We start from the raw sequence: 18861 nt of genomic DNA, 5'->3' as shown, positions 1-18861 counted from the left end.
GAATCAGGTTCTCATATCCGAGCAACACATTCACGCCGCACATTCCAATTGCCTTTTGGCTGACATTAATTATAGCGCAAACGATCGATTAGAAGCATTTTAAAATTCATTAATGAATTGTTTCTCAAACAGCAGAAGCAACAACAACAACAACAACAACAACAAAATACATATGTATGTACATAAATAAGAAACAACATGCGCGCCCCAATGTCTATATGAAGCATCAGGTTGGCATGTGTACAGTGCGTAGCAGAAGTCAGTGTACAGCGGCAGTAGGATAATACAGTTGGGAAGTGTATGAAGAGAATGGGAATAAAAGGGAGGGAATAATAAGTAATTCTATAGGCATACAAGTTGAACAATCTAAGAGCAGTTAAAAGGTGAGTTTTAGCGAATAAATAGAACAATAAAATTATATATAATGAGACCAGAATAAACACGTAAATATCTGGTTTACAAATTATATTTGTATTTATTATTAATAATATGAATGTTCTTCTTTATTAGCTTCAGCTATTTATTCTTGTTGTTTAGCTTCAGCTATTTATTTATCCATTATCCTATCTGCTGACATTTATTCCTATACTTATCTCTCTATCTATCTACCCACTTTAGCTTTTCTATTTCATATTATTTACGTATCTATATTATCCATCTATCGATTTATCTATCCATATCTAACATCCTCCCACTCCATCCCTGCTCATGACTCCATCCAACATCACAGGCTTGTCATACTTTTAGCAGCCAGTGTATAGTCTCTCGTTAGCTGCTCACATTCTCTCGCCCATAACAAATTGAAGAAAAAACTGACTGAAAAATGACGAGCTGACGATTTGTTTGGTATTTTGATATCGACAACAAATTTTCAGGCATCAGCCAGCGGCTACACACCCACACCCACGCCCCAGGCTGGCGTCTATGGCCCCTCGACCTGGCCCCAACCGCACCGTCTCGAGCCCTGCGCCTGCCCAACAACTTATTATGCACAAATAAATAGCACGTTGGACGATGAAGACGATGAAGACGATGAAGAAGAAGAAGCAGAAGAAAATAGATGCTCAGCACCAATAAAAATGTAGAAATGCTGTTGCTTTAGGTTTTTCACTTGATTTATATGACGAACGGAAATCGTAGACTTTTCGACGCTCAGCATGAGTGCAGCAGACATTGAGGAGGCCACATCCACATTCACAGCTACAGCTAGAGATGCACGAGTTTGGCATGTGTTGTATCTTACAGATACTTTCGGCTACAAATTGGGCAAAACGCTCGAAATGTGTTTGCAAACAAATTAATATCCATCGATCTGAATCCAAACTGGCAGAGACTGGCGCACAGACAGCGTTGCCAGATCGCTATGATCTATGATCCGATCAATACCATTTAGATGGGAATTGAAGATTTTACTGCCTGCTGCTGGCTTTATATTATAATCTGGGTTACCTAAACAAAGCAATAAATATTTACCGTGCCGTTGCGGATGAATGTGAACAGCGATCCAGCGATCCACCGATCCAGCGATCCATCGATTCCAATGCCAATTAGGTGGTTGCCAAGCGAGAGGGCAGATCGATGCAGATTCAAATGCCAAAATACAATGTCTGTTTTTGTTACGCGCTGGATGCTGTCGTTACCATAAATTAGCACCTACTTCGACTCTGGACCCCGGCTGCCATATGGTTTATGTGTAAACTGCAGCCGATAGATTTATCTGCCAATCCATTTCCAAATGAGTCGCTCAGGCGCAGTTTATTGTGCCTCTGCTGCTGCTCCTGCTGCTCCTGCTGCTGTTGCTATTGCAATTTCAATTATTATATTTACAATGAAAACTATTTTCGCGGCTGCTTCCGTAAACAGGGCCAGCACTGCAGCAGCTGAAGTGATAGCTGGACGGAGATTGATGATGGCGAGTGGAGCTGCAAGTGGCAGCTGATGGGCCACGGATGCTGACCACATGCAAAACTGTTCGCTGTCAGCGCCTGGACTCGGGCTAATTGAGTTCCTCTGTTGACCACCAGCCGGGTGCGACATTCCCGACATTGAATGTATCAATAAATCGACTAAGTAGGCACGCCCACTGCCCACAGCGAACCACTGCAGCGCAGCATGAGCTGGCGCTATGGCAGCCCAGTTTGGGTGTCTGTTTTATAGCCACGTGGAAGACGCGTTACCACCTCCGTGGGCGATAAATCTGCAGTGCGCCTGCGGTGCAGTGAACTCATCCCTGCTTCAGCACAACCGCCTCCACTCTCTCTCTCTCTTACTCTCTCACTCTGCCCTGGATGTGGTTTGTTTAGTTTGCAGGCGACGATAAACAGCTTGGCGCCAGCGCAGCTCTCGCTGGACCCGGGAAACTCATCCAGTTGTTGCTTCAGGCATTTACCACAAAACTAAATGCGCTACACAGTTTGACAATGCCAAAAAGCACTTGAGAGCGGCCAAGCGCTGCACCTGTTCGCACGGCCAAGGCGAATGGGCGCTGGATCGATCAGAGCAGCCAGACGAAGGCAGACTCCAAATGTTGACGACTCGCTGGCGGGTGTCGTGGGGCGCGGGCTTCCGTCGAAAGCGCTTGAAATTACACACGATATCGCTGCAATTATGCATGCATTTATGTTATTGTTAATTGTTTAAACAATAGACGAGAGCTCCAATTGTGGTACGTGTGCGCTGCATGAGGTATTCGCCTGGCGACTGGCCTGGCCCCAGTGCGGAGCCCCCTCTTCCCCCCAGCATGACCAGTGTTACGAAACGATAAACCAAATGCGTCTGTCTTTTGTTTTATTGAATGGTTTCTTTCTCTTCATTCATTCATACGCAGGTGCTTCAAGTTAATTCAGAGAAATCGCGCATACGCAAGGTATGCCAGAGCATAGCTGGAGTAGAGCCGAGAAGGGCAGGCTACTTGTGCTACTAATAAGATTTGGATCAACTTGAAATTCTAAAATATATCTGTTTAAACAATATACTAACTATACAAATAAAAAACATTTCACATGAAAATCTTCTAGCTGAAAATGCAAATAGAAAATATTTGCTTAGATTTCGATTGTTATCATATAAAATTGTAGCATCATTTAAAGCATAAGATTGTTTCACTTTCATGCTGAAATTAATAAGAATTTATTAAGAATTTTGATTGATCGAAATTTAGTTTTCTGAATTTCCGGCAAAATATGTAAATCGAAAAATCAATTAACACACAATTCCACAAACTCTATCTCTGTGTGTGCGTGTGTGTGTGTGTGTGAAAAGCTTGCATTTGATTTATGGCACTTCCATGGAAATTGTCGACAATTTGTCTGGCCGCGCAGAAGAAACCGGGCAGCGAGTTGGTAAGAAGTCGTTTCCGTGATTTACGCGCAACAAAATTCCAAAATAAACAATGCGTTTAGTAAGTATTTGCAGGCAACGATTTGTTGTTGTTGTTGTTGTAGTTGCTGTTATTCTTTTAGCTTTACGATATCTTCAGCTGGAACTCCGCTGCTGCTGCTGCTGTGTGATTATTTGACTTGGGCCTGACGGCGGCCTCGCACTTTGATAGTGCTGAATTTGCAGCTTCTATTTCTGCGGACTCTGCTTCCAGTTCCAATTTGCTAATCCAAATCCAATTTCAAAACCGTATTCAAATCGAAATGCCGTCTTATTTATTTGCTTATGTCAACTGCGTCGATGTCGGCAGCATCAAATGGCCAAAAATTCGTGGGCCGGCCGGCTGACGGGCATAAACATTGACGAGCCAATCGCAATGCCAACGTGAACTGTGCGTGACATCAAAGCACCCAAAGCTGATAAGCAAAATAAACTGCACATCAGATGGCAATAATCAAATATGCAGCACCGATAGCTTCATTCGCTGCACGCGACGAACTCGGGAGGAGGCGACGCAAGTCGATGTCGAGTCGACGTTTAATCACCAATTGAGCGCCATCTGCTGGCGTTAGCTGGCAGTTCATCTTGTCTCTCTCTCTCTCTCGCTCTCGCTTTCGTTCCCCTTTACAATTTGCTGCCAAGACCCAGATCAAAGCATTTCAAGCGCAACAGTCAATCAAATGTTGTTGTTGTTGTTGTTGCAATTTTCCTGCCTGCCTGGCTGCACATAATTTTCGCTGCATTTGTTGTTGCCATCGTCGCGTCGTCCGTCAGCCTAGGCCAATAAATTGCCTGCTCCCGGATCTCTTCGGTTCCCCACCTAGCCTCCTCAGCTGGGCGAGCGGCTAATTTACTCAAATGTCGACGCCTGGCGCTGATTTTTCATTTTGCATATTTGCCTGCTACTTCTTCTCCTTTCTTTCTCCTCTTCTCTTCTCCTCATCTCTTCTTTTGTTGGTTTGTTTTGTTTTTGGCATAAATCGATCATAAATTTAATTTGAAAATTGCCGAGTTTAGGCTCGCTTGGGGCGAGGCAACTCCAAAGCCATTTTGCGTATTTATAACTCAATAAAACTTCAAAAGTGTTCGAAAACATTCGCTCTCAAAGTTTGTTTAATGCCATAAAAATGCAGTTGTTGTTGCTGTTGCTGTTGCTGCTGCTGTTGCTATTGTTGTTGGCACTAAAACTCGGCCATAGCTTTATGGACTCTACGGCTGACAAAGGGAACCGGAAGTTTACTCTATGCGCTCTTGCAGCCGATATTAAGTATTATTTGTACAGCGATCGCAGTAAAGTTAGGGCATTATCTTACGTTTTTGAAGCTTTGATCTTGAAAGTTGAAAGAAGCCAAATATATGACGATATTTACATATAATCAATCCATTTTAAGAGTAGCTTTTACAGAGAGATCATATAGAGGAAGCTGAAAGGCGAGCTTCTCTCTAAGCAATAATTTAAAGTGGAATATAAATACATATATATTTTTTATTGCTTGATACATTTGAAACTTCTCTAATAAGCTGTTGCCCATCTATAGTCCATATTATTATAGTCCACTTGGCCATCGAGTGTTGCATGTAATTTAATACAATAATTAAAGTCTATTAATGTGCATGTTGCGCAATGTAAATTTACTTTAGAGCTGGCGAGTCTCTATTATAGCCTGGTTAATTGCAACGACAGCTGCCAAAACAACAGCAAAACCGCGCAAGACAAACACCAACAACAAAAGCAACCGTAACCGTAACAGCAACAAGAACAACAAGGACAACAATATTATACGCTTCTGTTGTCATCGTCGTCAGGCGATGGCAGTAGAATTTATTGTTATAACGGCGCAATGATAACAGGTCATCAACACAACTGGGCAGGTAAATAAATATGTACAAGTATATATGTATGTATGTGCTATATAAAGAGAGAGTGAGAGAGAGAGAGAGAGAGAGAGAGAGAGAGAGGTAGGGGTGTGGCAAAACGTAAAAATTACAAAGGAGCTCGCAGCACAGCGAGCGAAGCAAACAAATTCATAGATATTCCAGTGCAGCCGTTGCCTGATAGGGGAGTTGGGCAGCAGTCGGGGTGCGATAGGTGCTGCTAGCAGCTAATACTTGCATTTAATTAGGCTTGCAATAATATTTATGTAAATCGGGCCTGGCTCCAGGACGAGCGCAGACAGCAGCTGTCAATATTTATGATTGGTTCGCTTTTGGGCTGCTCTGTCAATGATTTGATTACAACTACACGCACACTATGCGCGCGCGTGTGTGTGTGTGTGTGTGTGTGTATGCCATTGTTGTCCTGCAAACTGTGTCCTGCATCTGCATCTGCTCATGTGTGCGTGTGTGTGTGTCCTTATCGCTAAGCAAACAGTGCAACATTTTGGTGTTGTCGCCAACGCTTTGTTTTTCTTGTCCTCTGCCAGCCTCACTCCGCCCCCGCCATTTGGACCACCCGCGCAATCTGCGCGCTGGCAACGACTGCTGTGGGCATATTTTTCATTTTCGACACAATTTCTTTTATTTTGTTCCCTCTTAGTTTTGTTGTTTTCGCATTTAATTTTGTTGCTTTTGACACCGAATGGACTCAAGCCTCGTCGCGAGGCGCGGCTTTGTCAACGCTACAATCGCAGCAGCCCAAAAAACCAAAATATATATTGTATATACATATGTTTATGTATGTATATCGATTCTACAGAATGCGCTGAATTTGCATAGCCAGCGCGAGTGGAAGTGTAAGGGGGAGAGAAAGAGAGAGAGCAGTTGGCTTCTGATCATGCCTAAACACATATTTGATATTGTATTTGATACACATACGCATACACATACACATAATTGTATGTAACTGCGCTAGAGCCAAACGAGTTTATTATACCCAGAACTCTAATGTTTTCTATGAATCGAAGTTGAAATAGTTGTATCAGAAAAAACTTAGCCGACTCATATATATTTCTGCAGTAAAGCTCTGCCTTAAGATGCTCAGTCTTTCAGCCTTGGCTCTTGGCCAAAAGCAGCTTGATTTCAAGGCTCTATTAAACCAAGGCTATGAAGACTTAAATCTGGGAGCTGCTTATTTCAGACTTCAAAACCAACTGCTGCAGTACAGTTCCATAGCTGAGATCTGATCATTAGTATTAACTTCAAAACTAGAGATTTTCAAGATTTTCCAGCTTTTTGTGTCACAATAGATAATAATATCATAGTATATACTTTAGTAAATTAATTATAAATATTAAACAACATTTTACTAGGCGTTCAGCAGCTAAGAATCTGTTATCTTATAATAAGCAGGGGTATTTTAACAGCTGTTTTACATGATATATATACTTATATTACTCATACCCTACAAATACATGCATAGGTGCATATACTCATATAGTTTTCTTTTTTATCTGTCTCGCAGCCCACATACCACTTGTTTTTTTTTGTAGCACAGTGTGAGCACGCTTGTAGGCCTAAATGCCGAGCCGCTAGCTTTGGCACACTTTTCATTCGCACTTGAGCGCTCATTTGTGTGCCGGCTGTGCCCACCCAGATCGGCGTGGCATGGCATGGCATGGCGCGGCTCAAGACATGTATGCCATTGAAGACAATGGCCCAATGGCCCTTAGCCAAGCAAAGCCAAGTTTGTGCTTCAGCTGAAGCGACACCTGAGCATAGTTTAGCCCACATCAATATCGTTGTCGTCGTCGCAATCGAAGTCCAAGTCGAAGACGAAGACGAAGTCGAAGTCGTGGTCATCGCAATCTCAATGCCGCTGTGGCGCCAGGCGGGTTTCTCAAGTGACGATGGATCGCCGTTCGTTGATAGCCGCATAATGGAGGCGCAGACACTGGAGTAGACCATGACAACAATCTATACAACATCATCAGCGAATATTGACAGACAGCAGCCACACAACACCATTTTTTCTCTGGCTTTTTATTTCAGTTTTTTTGGCATTTAATCAGATTGATTGGGTAACTGGTTCGCTTCGATTCGCTTCGATGCGATTCGGCTAATAAGCGGACCTCGGCCATACATCGATTTTTTCGCACTCATCATTAGCGTTACGCATTTTGGCAGTCGTATTCCACTTTTGTGTTTTACTTTCTACCAATTAACAGCAATTGTTTGGCAATTAGAGGCGTGGCTTAGTTGGCGGGGGGAATTTCTTGAGAGTTATTTTAACTAAAGGTTTACAATTTATGCGCCCATTGTTGGCCAATGGAAATGTTTTAGTGAAAGCTAAGCATTTAGGAAATTTGGAATAATACACGATTTTCTTTGAGCTATGAGAACAGGTCTTACGATCTGATGTTTGTCTACTAAAAGTGGAGCTATGTATATGGGTTTCTATAAAGTGAGGCTACTATAGAATCTATTGTAAGGAACCTCTCTATATACAGCTCATACTATGAACATCGTTATCATAGTAAGTCATAGCAAATGCATATCAAAGGAACTTCGAATACCCTAATATGAACTATAATTTACTTTTATGATATGAAATGCTAGAATAAAGAATATAAGACATTTATAAGTATATCAAGTACTCCGAGACTCGTAATAAAACTAAAGTTCATTGTGAATCTGCATTTCATGTTAAATACGCTCTTAATGAGACATAACAGAAATCCTCTATGGATTATTATCGTCGCATATTGCAATCCGATGCGCATTGGACTTTTAGCCAACATTGGATACGCCAGCTAGACCGTCTGGAGAGTACTGCTGAAGCACGTGCAATATGACCAAGTGTAGTCCATCCGATATTCCATTGTCATATTTCTCAGCCGAGTGACTCATTCATTCAGCTGATCGATGGCTTCCTCTTTCCCGCTGAATGGTCATTCAATATCCATTTAATATACATATATACATATATATGCATATATATGTCTATGTATTGCTTTTATCAGTGGCCAGTCATCGGAATTTGCGTATGCTATCGATTTCATCTGAAAAGTCTGTTTTCTGCACCGCCGCCATGTGGGCGTGCAACTTTGATTCCGGTGTAGATGGAAATAAAACTCGCAATCATTTTTGATATTTTAACATATTTTTTTTTCTATTTTTTACTGTTTGTTGTTTAATACAGGGTTTTGTTCTAGACGCTAATTTGATAATAGGTTTTCGTTTTATAATTATTCATAATTTATTATTGCTTAAATAGGCTAGGCTAGTTAATTGTAGTAATATTACTAAGCGATTCACTATCATAATATGTTGCTGTTGTTGTTGCTTGAAATAGTTTGCTTTCCATTGAATTTGCATTATTCGATTTCATGATCATTTTGGATTTGCATTAGAATTAGTTGCTACTGGGTAAATGAAAATAGATCGCATTGCAAAAACTCATCACAAATTGCATACCAGACATAACTACGCCCTAAAGTGATAACAATTATTAATAGATAGTTAATTGTAGTTATTAATTGTAGAGTTTAATGCTATTCGATTGTATAAAACTAACAACTAAAGACGTTCGACGAGCGTTCGCTAGGCCCACACATCGTATACGCAATTTGCCAACAAATTTGATGTGTGTGTGTGTGTGTGTGTGTGGGCAGCAAACACAAATAAAAAACAATTCGAAAAGAATAGAAAATCGAAAAAAACAATAATAATAATAATAATAAATTCATTGACATTGAGATACTTTCTGCTGCAGTTGCTGCTGTGAGTCGTGCTTGGGAATATATTTACAGGAATATACAAGAGAGCACAGCGGCCACGCCCCACTTAGATAGGATACGCCCCCTTCTTAGACACCGTACTTGATGCCATACTCCTGATAGTGACCCACATGCGGCCGATAGTGGCTGAGGTTGCTCAGCTGGCCCAGATTGCCCAGATTCCCGCTCAGGTGCGACACGTGATGATGATGATGATGATGACTGTTTATCACGGCTGCTGCGGCGGCGGCCGAGGCGGCCGCAACGCTGGCCGAGGCCGGCGGACTGGCCGACTGTATGCTGCCCGTCGGGCTGCCCGTGTCCAGCTGGCAGGATTGATTCTGCTCGAAGATCATGTCGCGGAAGCCCAACGCTGAGCTGGGACTGCTGGTCAGCACCGAGGCGGAGATAGCCGGATTGTTGTTGTTGTGTATGCTGCTGCTGTTGTTGTTGTTGTTGTTGTTGCTGCTGCTGCTGTGATTCGGGTTGCCGTTGCTGGGATGTGTGGGCGTGCCACTCTGGCCAGCCCCATTGGTAATGGGCTCCGAGGGCGGCGTCTCCGGCGTATACCAGCCACCATGCGCCGGTCCATGCGGCGTTGAGATCGTGGTGGGTGAAGCGCCCGACGACTGTATTCCATTGCCGTTGCCCGGCGTCAGGGGATGCGACACGTGGGCCACATGTCGCAGCTGCTGGGCGTGGTGCGCAGCCGCGGCGTGATGGGCATGATGCATCTGACTGCTGGCCACCGTCAGATTGTCATCGTTCAAGTGATACGGATAGGCGCTGTGATGGATGCGCGGATTGTAGACATTCATCAGGGAGTCGACGGTGAAGCCGGCATGCTCCACGCCGCCCGTCAAGTGGTTCATCTGCGCCAGGCTGTCGTGGCAGGAGTTGAGCATCGCTGCGTGCGAGACATCCTTGCCGCTGAGGCAGCCCAGGTCCATGAGCGGCTCCTTCTTGAAGTGGGCCGCATGGGCGGCCATATGCTTGGCCTCCAGTATGCCATTGGTCATCAGCTTCAGGGGCTTCATCTCGGCCAGCTTTTCGTTCATCATGGCCTGACGCTTGATCGCCTCCTCCTTCTCCCGCATCACGTCCTTCTTCTTGAAGCGACGGCGCCGTCGCAGAAACGAGCCATTGTCGAACATGTTGTACGAGTCCGGGTCCAGCGTCCAATACGAGCCCTTGCCCGGCTTCTTATCGTCGCGTGCCACCTTCACGAAGCACTCGTTCAGGCTGAGATTGTGGCGTATGGAGTTCTGCCAGCCCTGCTTGTTGTCCCGATAGTAGGGGAACCGCTCCATGATATACTGATAGATGCCATTGAGCGTCACCTTCTTGTCGGAGGCATTCTGTATGGCCATGGCGATGAGCGCTATATACGAGTACGGCGGCTTCACAATCTCCTTGTTCTGATGCGGTGCGCCCAGCCCGTAGGCGCTGGCCGAGTACGGATACCGCGAGTACTGATCGTACGCATAATGGGCCGCTGCCGCCGCCGAGGCGCTGCTGGCGGCTGCCACCGCCGAGGCGGACGTATAGCCGGCGGCCGTTTGGGCATAGTGGCGGGAGAACGAGTTCTGATCACTGAACAGCGTATGCATCATATATGGATTTGTATGTGTAGTTGTAGTCCACGCTGGATAACTAACTGTATATTAGGTTTTGCGGACTGAGCCGCCACTCCAAATTGTCCGGCACAAGAACTTGAAGCAGCTTTTTTTAGTTTTGCTTCGTTGCTTTACTTTTCTTTTCTTGTTTCTCTTTTGTGTTTGTATTTTGTTTGGCTCACTTCACAGGTTTTTTTTATTTTATTTTATTTATTTTTTGCTGCGGCTGCTGCTGCGGCGCGCTTATTATTTGTTCTAATAATATTTGCTTAAACAAGTTGTAGCAGTGCCAATGCGCGTGTGTATGTGTGTGTCTGTATCTGTATCTGTATCTGTCTCAAGCAATCGCATCGGACGTGCAGGCACAACGCAGCGGCGAAGAACCGTTCGGGATAGTAACACGTCTGATACTGAATCTGTGTAACTGAAATAACATATAGCTCGAGTCAATGCGACGCGGCGAATCTCGGCAGTGGCAGCGACTGCGGCAGCGGCAGCGGCAGTGGCAGCGGCAGCGACTGCGACTGAGACAGTAACGCCAACGCTCACAGTGCTCGCTCGTGTATGGGTGCACGCGTGTGTGTGTGTGTGTGTGTGTGTGTGTATCCCTCGGTGAGCGTAGCTACGTTTGTATTGGTGACCAACCACCGACGGCAGCACGTTCTATTCGCAGCAGCAGTCACTAAGTGAAAACCTACAGCTATGTGTGTGCACAAACACTCACACACACACACGCACACGCACTGAGATACTCTCTTTCGCACACACACACACACACACATGTATACTCACGAGGTGGCCGCCATTCATGATTCTGTACGTACGCCCCTGTAAAGTGGCACTTTTTCTGTATAGCTTGGCTCTCGGATTCTCGGGTGTGGGAAGTGGACCTCGAAGTGGAACTGGAAATAGTTGCTTCACCAGTCACTATACCATATGCCAGAGCCTCAACCTGAGCCTGAGCCTCAGCCTGAAAGCCTGCCTCGTTGCCTCTATTTATGTTGTTCAAACTAATGCTTAAAATGCGGCCTAGCCGCATGCAGCGCTCTCGCTCGCACCTCCTCCGACGACTGGCGTAGGCAAGAAAGAAAGAGCAATATTTGTCGTAGCACCTGGTTGCGGGGCCCCAAAAAAAAGTTGTGGGTGGCTTTTGGCTGCTCCAACGGCGACTTTTATGTGGTTTTGGTTTACGCATTAATTTCTTTACATTTTCCCATTTTTATAGTCAAGATTTGGTTCATATTCGCATCATAATTTTCAATTTAATCATGAAGTATCCAGACAAAAGCAAGCAAAATAAGTGTGTAAACAGTTGTAAATGATATGATGCTAATTAAAAGTATCCCTGCCTGTATGCCAGACCTCCTATATGTAGTTAGGCATACAGCGGCAGCCCTTTGGTTGCATTTCCCCTGCCGTGCTGCGGTGCTCATATTTTCTCACGTTTTTTTTTATCACATATGTATAGACGCCTGTTCTGTTGTTGTTTTTGAGCCAACAGGCACTTTTTTGCCGAGCGCATTGAAACAATTTTTTTATTTGGTTTTTGCTTATTGAAACAATATTTTTTCGTACAACAATATTTATTGACTTTGTCAGCTTTAAAGTAAATTTTATATGTTTATTTGGGCAAGTGTGTGTGGGAGAGTGTGTGCGTATGTGTGTAAGTGTGTGAGTGTGTGTTGAGTTACAGACTGATTCAAACCGGGTTCTCCCACGGTTCTGTTTGCTTATTTTCAGCTCTCTGTGTGTGTGTGTGTGTGCTTCTGTATGTATGTATGTATATTGTGATAATTTAAAAGTATAATAAATTTCATTTGCATTCAATAAATTGGCAGCTCATATAAAAAAGCCCATGAACAAACAGAGCTACCTACATACACACACACACACACACACATATTATCAGACTGCTCTCTGCACTCTCTCAAACAGACTGCGTTTCCTTCCACGCTGCCCTATCTCTGTCGGTGCGTATTTCGATAACCTGGATAATTGATACAAGAATAATATTTGGCTCTATTAGCGCAATCGCATTATTTTGACAAATATTTTTATTGTTTTAACATAATTTTTCGTATGCGAGCCGCATGCTGGAAGACGACATGAAGGACCTCAGCTGGACCGCAGCTCCGCAGCATCTCATGTGGAGCTCATGTGCTGCCCCAGAAGGCCGTGTCCATGTCCGGTCAATTCCCGTGAAGAGTCCTTTGGCTGCATTTGAAATTCGAATGAGGCTGCAGCGCTACAGACATTGCCATAGCTTCGCCATCGCCTTTCATTGCTGCCACTCCTCTATCGCTACTCTCTCCTCTCTCTCTCTCTCTCTCTCTCCCTCCCGTTGCCCCCTTCCACTGCGCCATTTGCGCATTTCATTTTCTTGCTTTTTAACGTCGCAGACATCGCTGCTGATTTTACAAATTTTCGTCTTTTGGCATTGGAGCCCTGATTGTCAATGTGTGTGTGTGTGTGTGTGTGTGTGTGTGTGTGTGTATGTGTGTGTGACTCGGTCTGTCTCTGCATTTTGCACAGTTCATGTTATTTTTTGCGCAGTTGCCATGCCCGTCTGTCCCAATCTGGCACCCAGTCTCCATCTCCATCTCCAGCTCCATCTCAATTCCAGTTCCAGTCCCTGACTCATGTCGCACTTGTCTCGTTTGCTCCTGCTCCATTTTAGCTGTCATTTGACCTATGCAAATATTGTTTTAATCTCTCTCGCTCCAACAAATTTCTACCAATTGCAGTGAAAGTTTAATCAGTCTTTAAGTATCTAGTAGCAGAGGTAACGTTTCTGCAAGCTTATATGATTAAATGACAGGTAAAAGTGATTATAAATTAATGAGGGGCTCCTATATGCAGTGAGTCTTATGAGAGGGGAAGAGTAAGAGAGAAAGAGATAGTGAGTGTTGGGATCCTTATTGAAGTTACATAGAATACATACCACATTTTACTATCTCTACTACATATCATATATGTACTTAATCTGCTGTCCTCCTCTAACCATCTGAATTTAAACAGAGTTTGATGAACTTCATCCATTTATAAATAGGAATTACGCAATGCCGACGCTCGTCACGGTATTAGCATATGAAACATATTAATTTGTCAAACATTTTCAACGAAAACAATGAGGATTGTTCTGCTGGGGAGCAGCTGACTGAGAGATACTCTGTAGAATAATAAGAACTTATTTATGATGAAATCCTTGTAATAATAATAATGCCAAAAACTATAAAATTCTCCTAATCAACATGTTGTTCTTTTTAAGATATCCTTTAGATGTACATATAGCTCTCATATCACTATTTATATTTAACTTGATCAAGAATGAAATCTTAGATATTTTCATATATTTTTGCACACAGATCGTACCGTTCATCCATTCCAAAGTTCAGTGAGTTCAGTGTAAGTATCTGAAAAATAGAATCTCTTTTGCACAATCGCAATTAAGTTGGGGCCTCAGTCGCCAAAAATAGGGAAAAATCAGCTCGCCATTTTGCACGCTCAATTTGAGGCAGTCAGTTGAGAACGTTGACATCGGCGACGAGCAGGCGACGCGTCGCCTCAGATGTCCACTTAGTGCAGCAGCAGAGCGGGGGGCGGGGGCAGGGGCAGAGACGGGAGTTCGGTCAGACTAATAGCTGGGAGAGGAGAGGACAATTTGCAACACATGGCGAGCAAAGTGAGGGGCGTTCAGACAGTTGGCGAGACGCACAAAGGGAGTGCCATATGGCAATTCATTGCCTATTAAATTTAGCAATTGTTGGCCTTTTTATATTTTTGGGCAGATTTTAGTATTTTTACTAGAAGTAATCTAAGAACAATATTTATTTTAAAGCGTTGAGTGCACGGAGTGCCCTAATCAGACAGTTAACGGCACTTGAACGCACACACACACATACAGGAAAACAGGATTTAAGCTGCAACAATAATAAATTTCCTAGCAAAAAAGAAGGAATTGAAAAATATCTTTCGGTTGAAAACGCGCACTCCTAAAAATGCTGATAAGGCGAAATATGCGCACGCACACATGAGCAACTCGTACACCAACACACATACACACACACACGCATACACAGGCTGACGCTGCTCTGCTCACTGCTCACTGCTCACTGCTCTCTCATGAATATGCATGCGGCGACGCCGCGTCGCTGCTCGCTCAGCTGGGCCAATAAAGCGTAGACACACGCACGCACACACATACACACGAGCCAGCGCGCACACACACAAGCGCTGCCACAGACGAATGCGCAGCCAATGGAAGGCGTGGCCTGCACTGCACACATAGCCAAGCAGCAAAGAGTGAGAGAGACGAAGAGCGCAGCAATGGCGCATTCATTGCACTGCTTGCACACTGCAGTGGCTCGCTCGTGGTTGCTTTTGCTCGTTGGATAGCAACCTTTTTCGGGTGTATGCGGGTTGCTGGGCGTTGTTGAGGGTGTTGGGTGGTTGGATGGCTAGATGGCTAGGCTGGGTAAGTGGGCGACTGGGTGGTTGGTTCGTTCAATATTGGCCACTCATTAAAATTTATGATTTGTATATGGTTCGAGCTCTCATTATGCATACGTAGCTCGTTCTTTTGCATAGCCAATTTAGCAGATTAGTTGTAGATACAAAATTTTGGTTTTGTTATTCCAAGAAATTTGATGTGAGCATGGGATGTGGGAGTAGGGATGTGGGATGTGGATTGAAGGGGTTGCATGCAGCTGGGAAATTTCCGCTATTAGTTTAATCATAATAATCATAATCGCAATCATAATCATGGCGAAAATCTTCCGGTTTTAGGCCTAAAGCAGCGGAAATTCATGGCAAGACGACGAACGGCGCTAAGTCTTAAGCTACCTGAACACCAATCCTTGTGGTCAGCCAAAACACCAATCACCGGATGCTAATCATCATAATGCTTAAGCGCGCTCGATCAGCAGGGGAAAACTTTTTGCTGGCTGCGGGGTTGGCATGTTTAGACTTTAATGCGCGCCGCGGGAATTCTTAATGAAACCAGCAGAAATTCGATTGGGTATTTCCCCGGTCCGTGGCTTAGCTGGAGAGTTTACCTGGCCTTTGACGTGCGGAACTCGTGCTACCGTTTCATATGGTCGGTTTTCCCCCCCACCAGCGATAATGATGATGATGATGATGATGAGGAAGCTGTTGGTGCCTGGTCGCATTGCCTGGTTCGCTTTGCTTTGCTTTGCTTATGCCGCGCGTGTCCTGCGGTTTTGTGGCTTATTTGCGGTTTTACAGTTTTTATTGCCCAGCAGTAGTCGGCCGCTGGCTGGGTGTGTGGGTGTGGCCAGCTCCTGGACCCGGCCACGCTCCTGCTGCGGGCCAAAACGGGAGCGCTCTGAGGTGTGTACTTTTTGCTTAAGTAATGAGCTCTTGCCTCAGTTCTATGCGCTTTTCCACGAAAATTCGTAACTGAAGTGCTCAGAGAATTGAGGAATGGGACATCTTCAACTGGCTTGCTAATTAAATACTTGTATTAATAAATGGAAATGGAAATTACATCGAATTGGATAAGTTAATTCATGAAATGAAAAGAAAATGTTGTTGAAATAACAACAGTTTTTTTTTAAGAATAATTAGAATTTTAATGAAAATTATTAGATACCTAAGAAGGCTCCATAAAGTGAAATGAAGAATATAATAATATAATTAAGAGATCGATAGGGATTTCGATTCAGTTTACTGAAAACTGAAATTTGTTCTCTTTCTGGCAATCTTCAAGTTGTCTACAATTTTCCAATTCCACTTTATAAACAATTTTATTAATATTTTCTCACTTTCCCTTGAACATCTCCATTCACAGCATTTGTCTGTTGCATGAAAGCTGAAAGACTATTTGAATATTCAACTTTACTGAGGCGAGCGGCACAGTTGAATGAATTCCCTGGCATATATTAAGTTTTATATTCATTCGCAGAGTCGCAGCCATTCACAAGCCATTGAAGAAATGTGTTATACCTGCCCGAGCATAACTCAAACACTTTGCATTGCAGCGCTTAATTCATTCATAAAACAGAGTCTCCAATGCCGTCTACGGAGCTATTCCATTCAAGACTCTAAACTTGTATTGTTGTTGGTGTTGCTGCTGCTGTTGTTGTTGCTGCGCTGGTCTAATGTTTATTTTATAAATATTCCATGCCATGTTATTCGAACAAGACTTTTGTTTATTTATATGGGGAAATACGCGCGACATACTCGAGACTTTGTGTGTAAACGATTCGAATGTAAAATTGGCAATAGAATTCGCTATATAAAGGATCCATCTATCTATTGTTGTACACTATAAATATTTCCTTTCACAGGCAGACAGAAACAGGGAGAGAGAGAGAGAGAGAGAGATGGGGAGACAGATAGTTTGGAACCTGGCAATTTGCTATGCGTGCCTATGAAAACATTCGCCAGTTGAAAATCCTTGCGAAAAACGTTTTTAATTTCGCATAAATTTAAAATAAATAAAAACTACGTTTTAAAAAAAATGTTTATTTAAACGCAAAGAAAAACGTAGGATTCTCCTTTATTTTTTGGCAAAAATTAAAAATGTTCAAATCATTTTATTTATTTATTTATGTAGGCTGGTGCTGCTGCTGTTGCTGCTGTGGCTGCATCTTCGATTTGGTTTTCGGTTTTTCACAGTCTGCCCGAGCAGCGCTGACCGTTGTCCTGGCACTCGGACTGGTCCTGGGCCTGAGCCTGGGTTCGATTGTGGTTCTGTTCGTGTGTTTATTTGACGCACAAATCCTCTTACGACGGCTCGGCCTCAGCTCTCAGCTCTCAGCTCACAGTTCGCAGCTCTCAGTTCGATTCGAAACGGAACGAAAAAGGACAATTGCATGTTTTGATTGCCGCCTGCAATTGTCCTGGCACTGCGAATTTCGCTGCCATCGCTGCCGTCGCTGGACAACGCAGCGCTGGCTGCAGCACTTGTGACAATATTTTCATAATTTTTGCATCTTTTTTCTCTCTCTCTCTCTCTTTTTTTTTTTTTGTTGCAGCCTTTTGCCGTTGTCATCGGCGCATCGCCAACGGTAGGTGCGTGTGTAAACATTAACTTTTCAAGAAGATTTAATCCCGATTATCCTTTGACTGTAAAATTTTTCACTCAAAAGTTACCTCGACTGCCGTTTCACTGTTTGTCTTTTGGTTTTACTAAGATTGAGTCTCCTTTGACCACATCCTAGTCCTCATCCTCGTCCTCATCCTCATCGTCCGTCATCGTTTCAGCTTCATCCCCGTCTTCGTCTCTGGCGATAATTATCAATGGCGACGACTTCTTGATGCGATTTCTGCTGCCTTTAACTTTTGGCCCGCACAATGGTCAGTTCAAAGGCTCAGTTTGGGTTGCCTTGGCCTTTGCATTGCGTTCCATTTGACTCTGCATGAGATTTTAATTTGCCCATAAAGGTGAGACAATTAACTGAATAATTGGATTGCTAATCTCTAGGACAATGCGGTGGGCATGTGCCTGGAATTAGATTTAAATACTGAGCGAATATTATTATCCTTTGAGCTGGTTAGTTCGCTTCATCTTGAGTGGGTGTGTAGCAATTCAACACCGGCCAATATAATTAAATTTATTTTAAATACTGTAAATTGAAAATTGTACATCAGGCAAACAAGTAAATAATAATAGGTGCTATATATATATGTTAAAAATCGGATATATATAAAAGAGAATACTAATAGCAAACCTTTGACACATCATAATAGCTTGAACTCAAGGTTTAAACTATTTTATCAGTATTTCTTGTACATCAATTTTTGCTATATATATTTTGGTTTGTCTTGTCTCTGAATATAGTACGCAGTATTTTTCGTTGAATGGGCGCCAAAATCTTATTTTAAAAGAAATTGTTGAAAACAAATTGTTGCCAGACTGTTGGAAAATGAACATTTAAAAGTAAGATTTAAAAGCCACTTCGAGCAGCGCTAACTAAGCAGTGCACAGCATGACGAGCACTGCTTTACCGTACCACAGCCAACTTCACAGTACGCAATTATGCTGCTTACATGAAGTTGGCTGTGCGCAAATTTACTAAATTCCCTTGAACATTGCGCGCAATTTAAAAATTAAAAAAAAAGATATATTTTAGATATTTATATACGTCCAACTTTTTTGGTTTTTATAGTTTTATATTATATATTATGTTCATTTTATATTATGTTCATTTTAATTATTATTAAAATATATCCAAATAAATAAAAAGTAG

The 18861-nt window shown here is 43.1% G+C and overlaps 1 protein-coding gene across 1 annotated transcript; it reads right to left on the bottom strand.

Moving 5' to 3' along the window:
• Positions 1-8274: 8274 nt before the first annotated feature.
• Positions 8275-11072, bottom strand: croc (forkhead box protein crocodile). The gene has a single exon (XM_030383531.2). It carries the CDS (start codon positions 10643-10645, stop codon positions 9122-9124), a length of 1524 nt encoding a protein of 507 aa, XP_030239391.1. The 5' UTR covers positions 10646-11072; the 3' UTR covers positions 8275-9121.
• Between the last annotated feature and the right edge of the window lie 7789 nt (positions 11073-18861).

This window comes from Drosophila navojoa, chromosome 4 (assembly GCF_054131105.1).
Source record: "Drosophila navojoa isolate 15081-1374.11 chromosome 4, UAZ_NAV_1.0, whole genome shotgun sequence".
In the NCBI taxonomy this organism is placed as follows: Eukaryota; Metazoa; Arthropoda; class Insecta; order Diptera; family Drosophilidae; genus Drosophila; species Drosophila navojoa.
This window is presented reverse-complemented; position numbering and strand designations above follow the sequence as displayed.

Bases quoted from the DNA above. Each gene is read 5' to 3' on its own strand.
- croc (XM_030383531.2), bottom strand. From the start codon at position 10,645: ATGATGCATACGCTGTTCAGTGATCAGAACTCGTTCTCCCGCCACTAT.